The sequence below is a fragment of the Pleurodeles waltl genome, chromosome 10, assembly GCF_031143425.1.
Source record: "Pleurodeles waltl isolate 20211129_DDA chromosome 10, aPleWal1.hap1.20221129, whole genome shotgun sequence".
Lineage (NCBI taxonomy): Eukaryota > Metazoa > Chordata > Amphibia > Caudata > Salamandridae > Pleurodeles > Pleurodeles waltl.
In genome coordinates this window covers 1,025,765,997-1,025,780,972 of record NC_090449.1, presented here as the reverse complement: position 1 = coordinate 1,025,780,972, position 14,976 = coordinate 1,025,765,997, and the positions used below count along the sequence as shown (strand labels likewise).

The 14,976-nt window shown below is 42.1% G+C and overlaps 1 protein-coding gene across 1 annotated transcript in view; it reads right to left on the bottom strand.

Moving 5' to 3' along the window:
• Positions 1-8,565, bottom strand: part of TOPAZ1 (testis and ovary specific TOPAZ 1) — a 1,339,900-nt gene extending 1,331,335 nt beyond the window's left edge. Inside the window, exon 1 of the mRNA XM_069211977.1 lies at positions 8,285-8,565. Coding sequence (XP_069068078.1) covers positions 8,285-8,375 — 91 coding nt within the window. The 5' untranslated portion in view covers positions 8,376-8,565. The remainder of the gene's footprint in view (positions 1-8,284) is intronic.
• Between the last annotated feature and the right edge of the window lie 6,411 nt (positions 8,566-14,976).

The following is a 14,976-nucleotide window of genomic DNA, read 5'->3' as shown; positions in this document are numbered from 1 at the left end:
AATTTGGGGATGGGGGGGATGCGCCAAAGATGTAGATGTTGGCTAAAAGCCAGGCGTGGATGAGTTGAGACACATTACATAGGGGTACAAGGCAACTAAGCTCATACTTGGCATAGAACAACTTATGGTCTCTTTGCTGCTTCAACAATATTTCTTCTCTGCTAACGAACAACTTCATACTTGGATGGCTTTTTAAACAATATAAAAAACAGGGTGCTATAGATACAACCTGGAATAGAAAGAGGCAGTGCCAAGTGAGTAAAAGACGAGGAAGGTTTGATTAAGGGAAGACTCTAGAAATCTAACCTTAAGCAGTGACAGTTTCATAAGCCAAGGAATGGCTGCAACCATAGGGTGCAGCAAATTGCAACAGAAGACCATACAATTGTGTTTATTTTGTCTATTTAAAGAACTCCACTAGCCAAAATGTTATTTTCCCTGAACTACTGATCACCAAGTCATACACCCCAAAGTATCCGATATCAAGAACTCAGGGAGCTTCAATGGCTTTTGATAAACACACTCCTTACAAGCTCCTCACACACACATTCAAGGCTCTGCACAACTTAGGCTCCATCTACCTGAACAGTCTCATCTCCTTCCACCAACCACCCAGATATCTCCGCTCCACAGGACTCCTACTTGAACACTTAAACAGATCAGGAGGACGGGTGTTCTCTTACATCACTTCTAAAGTATGGAACCGCCGCCCACTCCACATCAGAGCCTCCCCCTCACTTTTTGCTTTTTGGCAAGAAACTGAAAACCTGACTTTTCAGTTCACCAAATTACCATAGGCAGGGGTAGGCACACACACCTTCTTGGTACCAGAATACCCTTGCTGGTGATAGTGTGCTTTACATAACATAAGCCTTCTCTTCAGTCCTCGTGTCTGCACTGTGGCACTTGTACTTAAAAAACCAGGACTGCAAGTACCAGAAGGTGAAGTTATGTGAGCATCTTGCAGCCATTGGGGCCGACCAGAGAAGTCTGCTAAGTTTGAGGATGCGTCTGTTTACACCTGAGCTTCCACAGATGCTGCTACGGACTGAAACAGAGCAGTTGCCAAAGAAAGCAGGATGCATTCTTAGTGTGTGCAGCATATTGCTACATACCGGCTGCCTTGGTCATTGCCTCTCTGGACCATTTAAATCATCTCTCTGTTTCGGTAGGATGCAAGCACGTGGAAACAAAAGCAACAGACGCACCCATGGTCTTACTGGGCTACTAAAGTAGGTTACAGGAGAGGGCAGCACAAGGAGTTGTGTACTGAGATGGATAGGAAAAAGATGGCAGAAGAACTTTTCGGGAATCTTGAGAAGGGTAGTACAATATTGTTTCCGAATCGCCCGCTTAAGGAGGGTCTTAAGATTAAATTTATTAAATTGGAGAGACTGAAGAAAAATTAACTTTCGAAATGGTGGGATGGTGTTACTTTGAAGCAGTATTTAAAATTAAATAGAATCCCAAGAGGTCTGAGGTCGCAGATATTTCCTACTTATGACGATTTAGATGCTGATTTACTTGATTTATGGGATAAAGAATTGACAGCTAGTTCATTTAGACTGATGGAAATCCTAATAACGAACTCAGAAAGGAAGGTGGCCTTATTCCAGAAGGAAATTGATATTTTGGAAGGTGAGATTAAGGAGTTAAACCTTCCAGAGGCTACAGATAAAAATTATAAAATTTTGGAACAAGTACTGTTAAAGCATCAGGATGAAATTATGCAAAGGAAAACTTGGAAATTTAAGAGAGACGAGAGGGATTATCAGACAGGTAGGATATTTACGTTTGCTAGAAAATATGACCATTTGGTGAATCCTCCACCGCTAAGACGGGGATCCCAAACGTCATTGTCCTCTGATTCTACATTGGCAAGCGGAGTAGTTTCAAGTGAAAGTGAAATAGAAGGAACAGCCAGTACATCTGCGCAGGTCAGATCCGATAATGGAACTGTTTTTTTACAGGAACTTTTGAGGATGAGACAGGGTCAACGAGATATGACCAGGACAAAGGTAACGTTCAGAGGCTCAGAAGGGGCAGGAGAAGGGGCAGAGGCAACAGAGAAGATGGGCATGGTAACCAGACCCAGGGACAAGAGAATTTAAACTCCAAGGATTCAGCTATTAGTGTAGTCAATTTATCGAGTGTAACACTATCATCGGATGGTACTTCATTATTGGAGAAGGGATTAAGCTTTTGCTCTACTAGTAGGGGTGACATATGTAGAGCTAAGATAGATCTTTTTAAGTTCATTAGACGACTGAAATTGAAGAAGTATTTTAAGTTAAACCCTATTGGATCTAAACTTAAGGATGTTACGGTACCCAATGTGGATAGTATACCTTCTATTCAAGAAGTATTTGACACGGCTATGTTGCTTTCTATTACAGAACATGAAGAAGTTCCTATTATATTTTCGCTGGTATTAGAGGACCTAGACATTACCCCTAATTGGGGTGGTAGTAGTGGTCTTAAGTGCAGATCGAGGTGGATTCCAAAAACATTTGATAATAGGAATTTGGATATTTTTTTTTAGTTGGTTTGTAGGGATTGGACTTACACAAATCAAAACACGGTCCACCTAGAACCATTAGCAATTTAAACCGAGGAGAATGGAGAGCACTTAAGGATTTGAGTGAAAATGATCAGATTATGATAAGACAAGCTGATAAGGGAGGAAATGTTGTTATAATGAATAGAATTGACTATGTTCAGGAGATACGATCGCAATTGGGGGATGTACAATGCTATGAAAAGTTGTATTCTAATCCAATACCGAAATTGTGTGGTATCATTAACAAAAAACTAGAAATTTGGTATCAATCCAATTTATTGAGCAGGGATGAATATCTGTACCTGAAGGTGATGAGACCTAGATTTCCATGTTTTTATACATTGCCTAATATTCATAAAAAACTGTCCTTTCCCCCAGGTAGACCCATTATTTCAGGTATTGGTGGTCCGACTGAAAAACTATCTGAATATGTTGATGTATTTTTGAAACCCATTGTACAAAATCTACCATCGTATATTAGGGATACAATGGATATTCTGAGTATTCTTAATGATGTGGAATGGGAGGAAACTATGTTATTGGCTACTTTGGATGTGGTTTCTCTATACACCTGCATTCAACACAATGTGGGCCTGGAAGCTACAGAGTGGTTCCTAAACAAGCAACCTGTGAGTTGGTGGCAGCACACGAGGATGTTGTTAGAGATGATTTCCATGATTCTAGATAATAAACTTCTTTATCTTCGAACATGATTGGTTCAGACAAAAACAAGGGGTGGCCATGGGCTCCAGATTCTCCCTGTCATATGCAGGACTCTTTATGGGCCGGTATGAGGAAAGGTGGGTCTGGGGCCCAGGAGCTGCTCAATGGCAGACCTTTATTCTTTATTGGGGTATTTACATAGATGATTGTATCATGTTATGAACAGGGGGTGTCAATCAATTATTGAAATTTGTTGACTACGTAAACTCCAATGATATGAATGTCAAATTTACATGTCAGTATAGTACGACACGTATAGAATTTCTGGATGTGGAATTGTACATTGAAAATGGTCATATTGAGAGCAAACTGTTTCGGAAATCTACTGCTTGCAATTCAGTATTACATGCAGAGAGTGCACATCCTAAACACCAAATAGAATCAATTCCTTCTGGTGAGACGGTCAGAGCACGGAGGAACTGTAGTAACGACCTGGAATTTGAGAAGTGCATTGAGGAAATGGGCAATCGCTTTAAGGCTAGAGGATATCGTGAGAGTACAATCATTAAGGCACGGGATAGAATAAGACATGTTCCGTGACATCTGACACTGACATCAAAGAATAAGAGCGTACGAAAGCATAAGGGAGATAAAGTGAGACTGATCACGGATTTCACAGAGATTGCAGGGATGCTTAAGAAATATGCCACCAAACATTGGCACATTTTACTCCGAGACGAAGTAGTGACTGAGTTTTTGACTAATAAACCTATTTTCACTTTTCGTAAGGGGAGGTCACTGAAAGAGATTCTCAGTCCCAGCTTTCCTAAACCTGTCCCTAAGCTCAATTGGTTGTCAGCACAGAGAGTAGGTTTTTATAAATGTGGAGATTGTGGACTCTGTAAATGGGCTTGCCATGGGCAGAAAGAGTTTTCTAATTTAATTGGGAAAACGTTTTTCATCAGGTCGAGTATGAACTGCAATACTCAGTTTGTGGTTTATATTTTGGTTTGTAAGTGTGGGAAATATTACTTTGGAAGCACAATTCGACCTTTAAAAGTAAGAACTGGGGAACATGCTAGAGCCTTGGCTCAGCAGGATATTAGATACCCTGTGGTGGCGCATATGATTAACTGTGAGTCTCAAAACACTAGAGTGGGCTTTACTTTCTTTGGCTGTGAACAGGTATTTAAAGACCCGAGAGGGGGGAATAGGGAACTGATACTACGAAGAAGGGAAGCAATGTGGATAATGCGGTTAAGGGCAGTAGAAGATGGTCTGAACTCAGATAGGGAATTGAAATATTTTCTGGGGACTTAAATCGAGTTGTGTATTTGGGATCGTTATTTGGTTACACTTTCATAAGCTGTGTGTTTAAATATGACACAACAACAAGATGCAATTTGTTTTAGTCTGTTACGTCTTACTCCGTCACATAACAAACTGCTCTGGACCAATAATGATGGGGTTAATCATCATGTAAAGATTGAGACGATATGGAGTAAAATATTCATCCACAAATATAATACGCGTAAACTCTATGTGTAGGGGTAGTAGTGAGTTTTCATAGTAATTGTGTATATTTTAATTTTTACTCTCCTCAATGTATTCTTTCCATCTTCGTGTATTACTATATTTTTTCTTGGTGTCTCAAATAACTTTTTACTGTCATGTTATAAATAACTTGGGATGCGGACATGTAAGGGCGCTTATTTGAGCATTGTCTAGCTTACCCAGGGACTATCAAGGAGTGTGGACTATTTTCATGAGACATTTCTCATTCTTCATTTAGGGGTACCTAAAGGGTAATATATTTTCTTTTGAGTGAATGTCTGTATAAATTAGGTAAATCGTTGTGGAAGATCCGATCTTTGAAAGGTTATTGTTTTCATTCTTGATTTATAACGTAGACGGAGGTATAATCCTCTGTCTATGTTAAATAAAGGTCGATAGACCATTGGTCCATCCTCTACGTTGTTGAAGAAATGTTAACTTGGGACGATATATTTTTAGGTTTAGTCCCTCCTTTATGTTTAATGAAAGGTGTGGGGATTGGTCCCTTCTTGATTTTGTTGACGGGACATGATTTAATGGTGGATTATGGGCACACCGCTTATGGCGTCAACGTGTCCCTTTCCAGGAACACACAGAGATGTGTTCATTTGCAAGTTATCGGTGCAATAATGATATTTAATGAGGTACGTTGATGTGATATAATTGAAATGTGGACTACTGACACGCCGCGTTTGCGTCGACGTGACAGTTTTGTAAGAACACACGGAGGGGTGTTTATTCCCAGGTTATTGGCACAACAATATCTTTAAAAGGAAGTATGTGGTTCTCATTTGGGAACTGTAATTTATAAATCTTTAATAATGTAGGTGAAGGTGTGTTTGTGTTGACTTGGTTCTTTAACAATAGACTTTTTGATGGCAGGATAAGTTATGGCTTACATTAAGTTTGTTCACGGGACAGCGCATAGTGAGTCACGTACTGTTCGAGTGGGAAGGCAGGACGTTGATGGACATTGACTGCGAGTTCGCAGTCGGTTTGAGAATCACTAAGTCTATATTTTGGAGATTTTGGAGGTAAAACGTTATTGGATTGAAAAATTTTGGGTTACCACTTTGGACTTGTTTAGTTATAACATGACAATTAATGAGTTATAATATAATTCTTTTCCTATGGTTTCATATTTAAACTTATCTATTTAACTTACAAATATCTCTCACTGGCTTAGTGAAATTGTGAGTTTGATTGCACGACAAGGGGTGTCACCAGTTTGGGTATCTGCATGGACTAACAGGGTAACTTTCTGAATTACGATTGGGCCATTAAATACTAATTCACCTAGAAAGCCTTTGGACACTGGTTTCCACTATGGTACTAAGGATATGTATTTTGAGTAACTTTATTATGATTATATTGAATGTATTTTTGTGCTTTTTCTTGATGACTCTTGGGATCCAGATAAATATATTATGAGAAGTGACTATATTCCAGCCCTGAGGAAGTCAAGTGACGAAACACGTGTTGGCTGTGAGGTCGTTGTAAGGAATTTGGACATCTTGATTTAAGTTGGATTCTCTACTCATATTTGAGGTGATTAAAATATTGGAGGAATACCTAGGATTGAACACAATGGACTTTGGAGATCTAACGGAGCATCATTAGTTTGTTCAGTGAATTTGGAAGGAAATGGACTAATGTTTCTAGACACTCGAGGAAAAAAAATCAATGGACCATTAAGGGGGATATTGGAAATATGTGATTGAGAATTAAAAAAATAGTAATTCAAGATCTGTGATATTTTGCTTAATTGTTTGTTAATTAGTTAGTGATGATGTAATTTGTTTTTGTATACATAGAGGAACGTATTCAAAAAGCAGAAGCTCCTATACTTAGGGATCTGTATACTTGATCAACGGGTGGCTCAGCATTTTCATTGGTATATTGACTGTTTTTCAGTCAACATTTGGGGTTCTAGTGTGTATTCCCCATAGCAGTGCACCGTTGCAGATATTTAGAGTTGGATTAACTTAATGCTAGTTAGCTTTCCTTGGTGCGCCATTACTCCCCTTACAATACACCCCCTTTTGGTACATACTAAAGTAGGGGTCGAAATACACTGTGTAGCATCACATATGGTTCGGCTATGAGCACATTTATAAAAAGATGTATGTATTTCCCAGATACCAGAAAACCCACAATCTACTCAAATTCCGTCAACATCTAATTGCAGGAATGTAGTTTCCGACGTACATAATAAAATCAAAATAGCCACGTTTTTTTAATTGTCTTAAATTGGACGAATTGGAATAATGAGTCACGTTTCATCTGGTTGTTAAACGAAACTCTGAAACTAGAACGTGGTTTACTCATTGACAGATTAATTAAACATAGTTGTATGGTGGCTCTGTGCCTGGGAGAATTGTCATTCAGTCCTGGATTTCCAGCCAAAAAGCACTGATCATCCTTTCACAGACACAGCAAGCTCACTGCTGTTGGCTGGACAGCTAGGCCTGTCTGAAAGTCACCTTCAGGAGAGATGGCCAGTGGACAGCCATGAGCAACTTTTCCAGCTCAGTGCAAACTCAGCCACTGAACACGTAGGTCACTGTAGCAGCCAATGTACACAGAGGGTCATTCATTCACCTTTTGTAGACTATCTTGGTGTACATTCTGTGATCCCATCATATAAACAGGAATTCAAAAGTGTGCCCTGTAAATGCCTGAATAGCTCATCCGGTTCACACTTTTATAAGGGGCTCATCAGAAATCATTTAAAAAAATAAAAAAAAAACACAGAGCACAAGGAAGAAACCTAGAGTGGATGAGCTGCTCATGCATGGAATTGGGAAACTTTAGAGTGCTCATGGCTCATAGCATTAACTTGTTTTCCTTGTAGCGCTTCAAACCCACTTCTGGGTTTAAGTTCTTTAAATCGCAGGAGCTACTGCGGCTCACTAAAAGCCTTAAAATCACCACCATTGAACACAAAAAAAATGCTGATGGGTGACACAATCGCTCAAAATACATGAAGTATTAGCAGACGGCTCCATGTCAGGCAGACACCTTGCTTCCAGTCTTGGGGTTTTATTTGAAAAACCAAAGCTTTCTGGTGAGTCTGCGGGCTTGGGTCACTGCAACTGGACTAACACACCTGAAAACAAAGACAAAGAATGGATAAGCCGGGACCAGTTCAATGGAGTCATCTGGAAACGTATGAGGTTCCCCACTAGTTCAGTGACATGAGTGTGGGCTGTGTGTGACCTTCTGATTGCTTGCGTTTTGTTCTATCCTTAGTTATCAGAATTATTCCCGGGGGAGCCTTATAACTGAATTGCCCTTCTCTCACCACAGCTCACGCCCCTCTCTGCAGCCAGGGAGGTCAGTCATTTCATGCTGGGCTGTGTGCAGGAAGCATATCGCCTTCTGTTTGTTTGCAACCTGTACGTCACTTTTTATCTGCCAGATTGTTTATTTAATTGTCCGAATCTTTCAGCTCTCAATTCAACTGCGGATTATAAAAACAAATATCTACGTGCGGAAGCCACTCACCTTTGAGCTGTCTGCTGACATCATGCCAAAGTGTCCCCGTCTTCCTGAAGGATGCTGGAAACTCCCTCCTCCTGTTGGACAGGTTCCACATTCAGCCAGGCCCGCTGTCTATTGCCCGATGCAGTTCACTAATAATTTAAATTCGTGTATAAGACTGTAGATGCCGGTTTCTCCCAGTGGGGGCGTGCTTTACTCCAGCAGGCCTGCGTTTATTCCCCTCTGCAGGCCCCAGAGCACACATTTTCCAGCCAAGAGTTGGGGACCTGAGGCCTCCTGGCATTTCTCCCCCATTGCACTGTGGGACTGGCAGCGTGATGACGTCGAGACACACCACTTCCATCACGAAACTTGACGGGAGGTGGTGTGTGCGGCGCCTTCACAATTCGCGAAAATGCAGTGAAAGTGAAGAGATGTCTGGGTAGGGCCTCTTCTGGCGCGCGATGATCAGTGACCTGACGTCACAGCTGAACATGTGTGGTATATTGTTTTACAATTAAGAAGGGCAATAATTCACCCCATAAGTATTTTCTGTATTCATCAATTCTCTCGTGTTTGACATTTAATTAGTTGTGCGTTCCGTTGAAACAAAGACTGCAATTCCCACAATGCACCGTTTCACTCAATTAAAGCCCGCGGCTGTAAACGTGGATTTAGTGTGCCAACCCATTGTTGCAGGATTTTGTTACATTCGGAGGAAAGACCAATTAGTTGAACGTGTTATCTGTTTTTATTTGACGACCTCTGGTGCTGGAGACTATTTATTGTTGAAAAGTCAAAATTATCAATTGTTTAGGCTCTCCGTTGTTTTTAAAGCCATAATTGTCAATTGTTTAGGCCCTGTTGTATTTTGAACGACATACACAGAGCTCTCAAGTTTTCAATTCTATGGGGTGAGTAGCTTATCCACTCCAGGATTTTTTTCTCTACATTCTGAATTTTTTAACTATGCCCTGTTACTGGCTCGTGCCTACAAGTCCCAGAATGCAAAGAAGACTTTTGAACTAGGTGGGCTTGTCACATATGGACCTGGGAAACTTGAGAGCTCTGCAGGCCTGGTGGGCGAGTGGGTTTCCATCAGATGGGCTACTTTTAACCAGTCCTAGCATTTTAGCGAATAGCACAGTGTCTGCGGGGGCTTGTAGGCAAATATTTCGACTGGAAAAAAACCTAAATTACTTGCCCCATAACTCAAAGTACAATAAGCTGGAAAGCAGGGCGTGGTTGAACGCAGCGCCCTCTATTGGGTACCAGATGACTGTGTAGCTGGGATACAGCATTCCAGTCCCAGGCTTTCTTTTTTTAAAATCTGCTCTTTCAAGCGTGTTAATCCAATTAATTTGATTGTAGTGACCCACAATCACAAATCCCAGAATGCACGGATTTATTAAATGTGTTTTGCAGTAAAGTTAGGTTGAGTTAGTTAGTACTGGATTCTTCTGTGTATTCAGGTGCTTATAGCTCTATATATATAATGGAGGGAAACTTCAAGTATGCAGTATTCAGAATGCAAAGAATAAATCCTGCTCATGTCTGACATTAGCATTCTGGAAGCTCACCTGAATGTGTCACATGTCATTGGTAGGGTGACCAGATCACTCCATGTCATAGAGAGATCAGTTTTCTGGTCATGGGCTTCCCTTTAACCAGTAATTACATTCAGGTGTATGTGTGCAGGGCTCAATGCAGTCAATCCAATCATCTAGAAGGCAATCAATCTTAAATCCTAGAGCTGGAAAACTAGTGTCCAGTGACGGGGAGTTATCTGGTCACCCTGGTAGTGGGCCTCTTGGTTATATTAGGTATGAAACATTACCTTACATAGCTGTCAGCCGGTGCCGTGTGTCACTGGGCAGTCATTATACTTTTCCAATAGCCCCATCTAGTTGGGTTTTTTACTTTCATGTTACTTTTATAAGTGTGAACCAACAGGTCACTGCACATTTAGAGTAGTTTTCTGGAAAAATTAGGATAACCTAAAAGTCAGACCCATAACATGCAGCCAGTTGCCATCTATGGTTTACCAAAGTTCGACTGAAGGCTTGTACCAACGAGCTGACAGCCATCTGACATGGGAGAATTTCCTGCAGACCGCTGTTCTGATTTGGCTTTTCTTGTTTTGAAAGGTTAATGTATGATTTTTTTAACTTACTAAGTGTTAATTTTTTGAGTTTTTAAAATGTTTCAATTGGTACCCACGCAGCTTCAGATTATGTGATATCCAAACATTTTGTTGCAAGACAAAATGCTCATTTAGGCCATCTCAAACCTTGTTTTTACTTGGCAGTAGCTTCAACAGCAGAAACTACAATACCCATAATCCCATGACTAGGAAAAAGGAAAGGCAAAAGCCAAATAAACTAATCATATTCCACAGTAGTTCAAACGTCGTTGTCTTCCGCCCAGCCCATATAACTAGTCACTCATTAGAAAAGAGAAAATTATTACGTGTATTTCTTTACTTTAATATTGCTTGCATGTGGTACCTGTTTGCTTTGCGCAGCATGCCCACCCTGCTTTAACACTCTTTCTAGCATCCCATAAAATGTGACCAGCTACTACTTGTGTAGGAAAATGCCACTGTTGGCATAGTTATCCCCTAACTTTTTGCCTTTTGTTGATGCTAGTTATGATTGGAAGTGTGCTGGGACTCTGCTGACCAGGCCCCAGCACCAGTGTTCTTTCCCTAAAACTGTACTTTTGTCTCCACAATTGGCACAGCCCTGGCACACAGATAAGTCTCTTGTAAATGGTACCCCTGGTACCAAGGGCCCTCTAGCCAGGGAAGGTCTCTAAGGACTGCAGCATGTATTATGCCACCATTGGGACCCCTCACTCAGCACATGCACACTGCCTCACAGCTTGTGTGTGCTGGTGGGTAGAAAAAAGACTAAGTCGAGATGGCACTCCCCTCAGAGTGCTATGCCCACAACCCACTGCCTGTGGCATAGGTAAGTCACCCCTCTAGCAGGCCTTACAGCCCTAAGGCAGGGTGCACTATACCACAGGTGAGGGCATAGTTGCATGAGCGCTATGCCCCTACAGTGTCTAAGCCAATTCTTAGACATTGTAAGTGCAGGCTAGCCATAAAGAGTATGTCAAACACGAACTCCACAGTTCCATAATGGCTACACTGAATCCTGGAAAGTTTGGTATCAAACTTCTCAGCACAATAAACCCATACTGAATGCCAATGTGGGATTTATTGAGAAATGCACACACAGTGCATCTTAGAGATGCCCCCTGTATACCAGCCCAGCTACTAGTGCTAGGCTGACCAGTTTCTGCCAGCCTGCCACATCCAGACGGGTTTCTGGCTACATGGGGTGAGTGCCTTTGTGCACTCTGTGGCCAGAAACAAAGCCTTTACTGGGTGGAGGTGCGTCTCACCTCCCCCTGCAGGAACTGTAACACCAGGCAGTGAGCCTCAAAGGCTCAAGCCTGGTGTTTCAGCGCCCCAGGGCACTCCAGCTAGTGCAGATGCCCGCCCCCCCGACACAGCCCCCACTTTTGGCGGCAAGTCCGAAGGACATAATGAGAAAAACAAGGAGGAGTCACCCTCCAGCCAGGACAGCCCATAGGGGTCCTGAGCTGAGGTGACCCCTGCCTTAGGAAATCCTCCATCTTGCTTTGAAGGATTCCCCCCAGTAGGATAAGGGATGTGGCCCCTTCCCCTCAGGGAGGAGGCACAAGGAGGATGTAGCCACCCTCAGGGACAGTAGCAATTGGCTACTTCTCTCCAGCCCTAAACACCCCCCCCTAAATTGTGTATTTAGTGGCGACCCTGAACCCAGGAAAACAGATTCCTGACAACCTGAAACAAGAAGAAGGACTGCTGACCTGAAAACCCAGCAGAGACGATGGAGATGACAACTGACTTGGCTCCAGCCCTGCCGGCCTGTCTCCAGACTCAAAGAACCTGCAACAGCCACTCATCCAGCCACCTCTGCCGACTCAGAGGACTGCCCTGCATCCAAAGGACCAAGAAACCCCAGTGGACAGAGGCTCTGTCCAAGCAACAAAGAAGAAACCAACTTTAAAGGGACTCCAGCCTCACTCCGGAAGCGTGAGTCCCCAATAATCTGCACCCGATGCCCTCAGCTCGTGTCCAGAAGAACCTACACTTCAGAGAGGCCCCCTAGGCGACTCCAACGACGTGGACACCCTGAGATGACCTCCCTGCAACCCCACAGCGACGCCTGCAGAGAGAATCCAGAGGCTCCCCCTGACCGCGACTGCCCGGTAACAAAGAACCAGACTCCTGGAAAAAGCACTGAACCCGCAGCCCCCAGGCCGTTAGAGAAACCAACTACTGGTGCAGGAGTGACCAGCAGGCGGCCCTCATCGTTGCCCAGCTGGTGGCTGGCCCGAGAAGCCCCCCTGTGCACTGCCTGCATCACCAGAGTGACCCCCGGGTCTCTCCATTGATTTCAACCTAAAACTCGACACCTACTTAGCACACTGCACCCGGCCGCCCTTGTGCCGCTGATGGTGTATTTTGTGTGCCTGTTTGTGACCCCCGTACTCTATAAAAAAAACCTTGGTCTGCTCCCCCAGGGATGCAGGTACTGACCTGCTAGCAGCCTGGAACCAGAGCACTCCTAGTCTACATAGGCGCCTATGTTATTTGGGCCTTACTTTGACCTCTGCACCTGACCTGCTCTGTGTTGCTGGTGCTGGGTGTTTGGGGTTAACTTGAACTCCCAACGGTGGGCTGCCCATGCCCCAAAGACTGAACTTGTAAGTGCCTTACTTACCAGATAAACTAACTTGTACTTACCTCCCTGAGGAACTGTTGATTTTTGCAGTGTCCACTTTTAAAATAGCTTATTGCCATGTTTGCCAAAACTGTGTACGTTACTGTTTTAATTCAAAGTTCCACATTTACCTATGCCAAGTACCTTACAATTTATGTACTTACTTGAATTCTGAATCTTGTGGTTCTAAAATAAATGAAGAAAATAATATTTTTCTATATGGAAACCTATTGGCCTGGAGTTAAGTCTTTGAGTGTGTTCTCATTTATTGAACGTGCATGTACAACAAATGCTTAACACTACCCTCTGATAAGCCCACTTACTGCTCGACCACACTACCACAAAATAGAGCATTAGTATTATCTAATTTTGCCACTATCTTACCTCTAAGGGGAACCCTTGGACTCTGTGCACACTATCTCTCACTTTGAGATAGTATATACAGAGTCAACTTCCTACAACTTGCAAATAGTGTAAACCACTGTAAATCGCTCTGGGTACCATTCCAACCCATTGTTTTTCACCCACGGTGCCCCTCTAGACAGAGGCCTGCTTAATGCAATTAATCAAATTTGTCAGAAATAATTAGCCACTATTTTCTTTCTTTACTTACAATATGGACCCTCGTTTAAATGTGAAAAATAACTGTATTTAACAGAATCTTAATTTTGAATATAAAGTTGGTTAAAGGAACTTGTATAATTTTCTTGATAAATTGCAGCCTATTCCAATAGCCATATCTTCTTCCTCCAAATCTGTTACTTTTGGTATTGGCTCCTCTGATGCAAAAGTGATATCTGGTTGTACTAGGCCTTGTTTATTGAATAATGTTTCAAATGTTTTATCAGAGAATGTTTTAATGATACAGGTACTAATTCAGGTATTAACAGTGGTAAGTGTGCTCCTAAATCAAAACATGTCTTCTCTTTGTATTCTCTCAGTGTTCTGTTGGCTACAGGTGGACCCACTTCTGCATAAAAAAAAAACCTCTGACCTCGGGGTCGGTTATAAGGGAAGAAAATGCTCTAATATCATATTGAAAAAGTTACGGATGGTTATGATCTCATGGATGTGATGAGTTCACTGATTTTAAGACTGTCTGTGCTATTGTTTATGAGTCTGATTCTGATTGGTTTGATAATACCAAGATTTAAAAACTACGGTTCATCCATGTGACAATACAATAGCTTTAATTGTAGGTGCTAGTGGGCAACCAATATATGGACTTACTGTTACCCAACACCCCGACTTCTGAAACTGGATGCAATCTGACCAACTGGCTAATAACATTAGAGTTAACTTGAGACAGCCCTTTCGTAAGCCTACTAGATGAAAGATGGCATCTTAGCTTCCTAGGCTTACCATTCCATATACGTAGTAACATCCTCAAATGGCCATGACCTTGAAAGGTGTGTTGACAGGATATGGACAGCATGCCAGGATATGATGTTGGATTTGATTTGGCAACTTGCAAGAATTTGCAAGGGTTTACTGCTCAAAATCGATACAAACCTGGGAAACTGGCTAGTTCATAAGCAGGGCTGACAATAAGGTTTACTCTTTGTGGACTAGTTCATTAAGGAGATGGTTAGATGTGCCAAGGCTATTTCCTTGCTGGATAAGACCCAGGACTCCTTATAGTTTTTGTGAGGCAGATTGGTTTAGGGGCAGAACTGCCAGCCTCTTCATTTATGACAAATTGTTTGGATATAAAAACTCATTTCCTCAGTATGAAAGTCCTTTTTTCCTTCCCACACTAAAGGAGGGCAAGTTGTGTACCCACAAACAAAGGATGAAGGAGTGCTAAAACTACTCAAGATAAGGGAACAGATTTTTTTCCTTTTCTGATTGGGGGATGAAGAGCTTACTTTCTTTAAAATTAGGAAAATATTTTAGAGGATCCTTGTGTCCTCCAAATGGTTCAGGAATACCAAATAG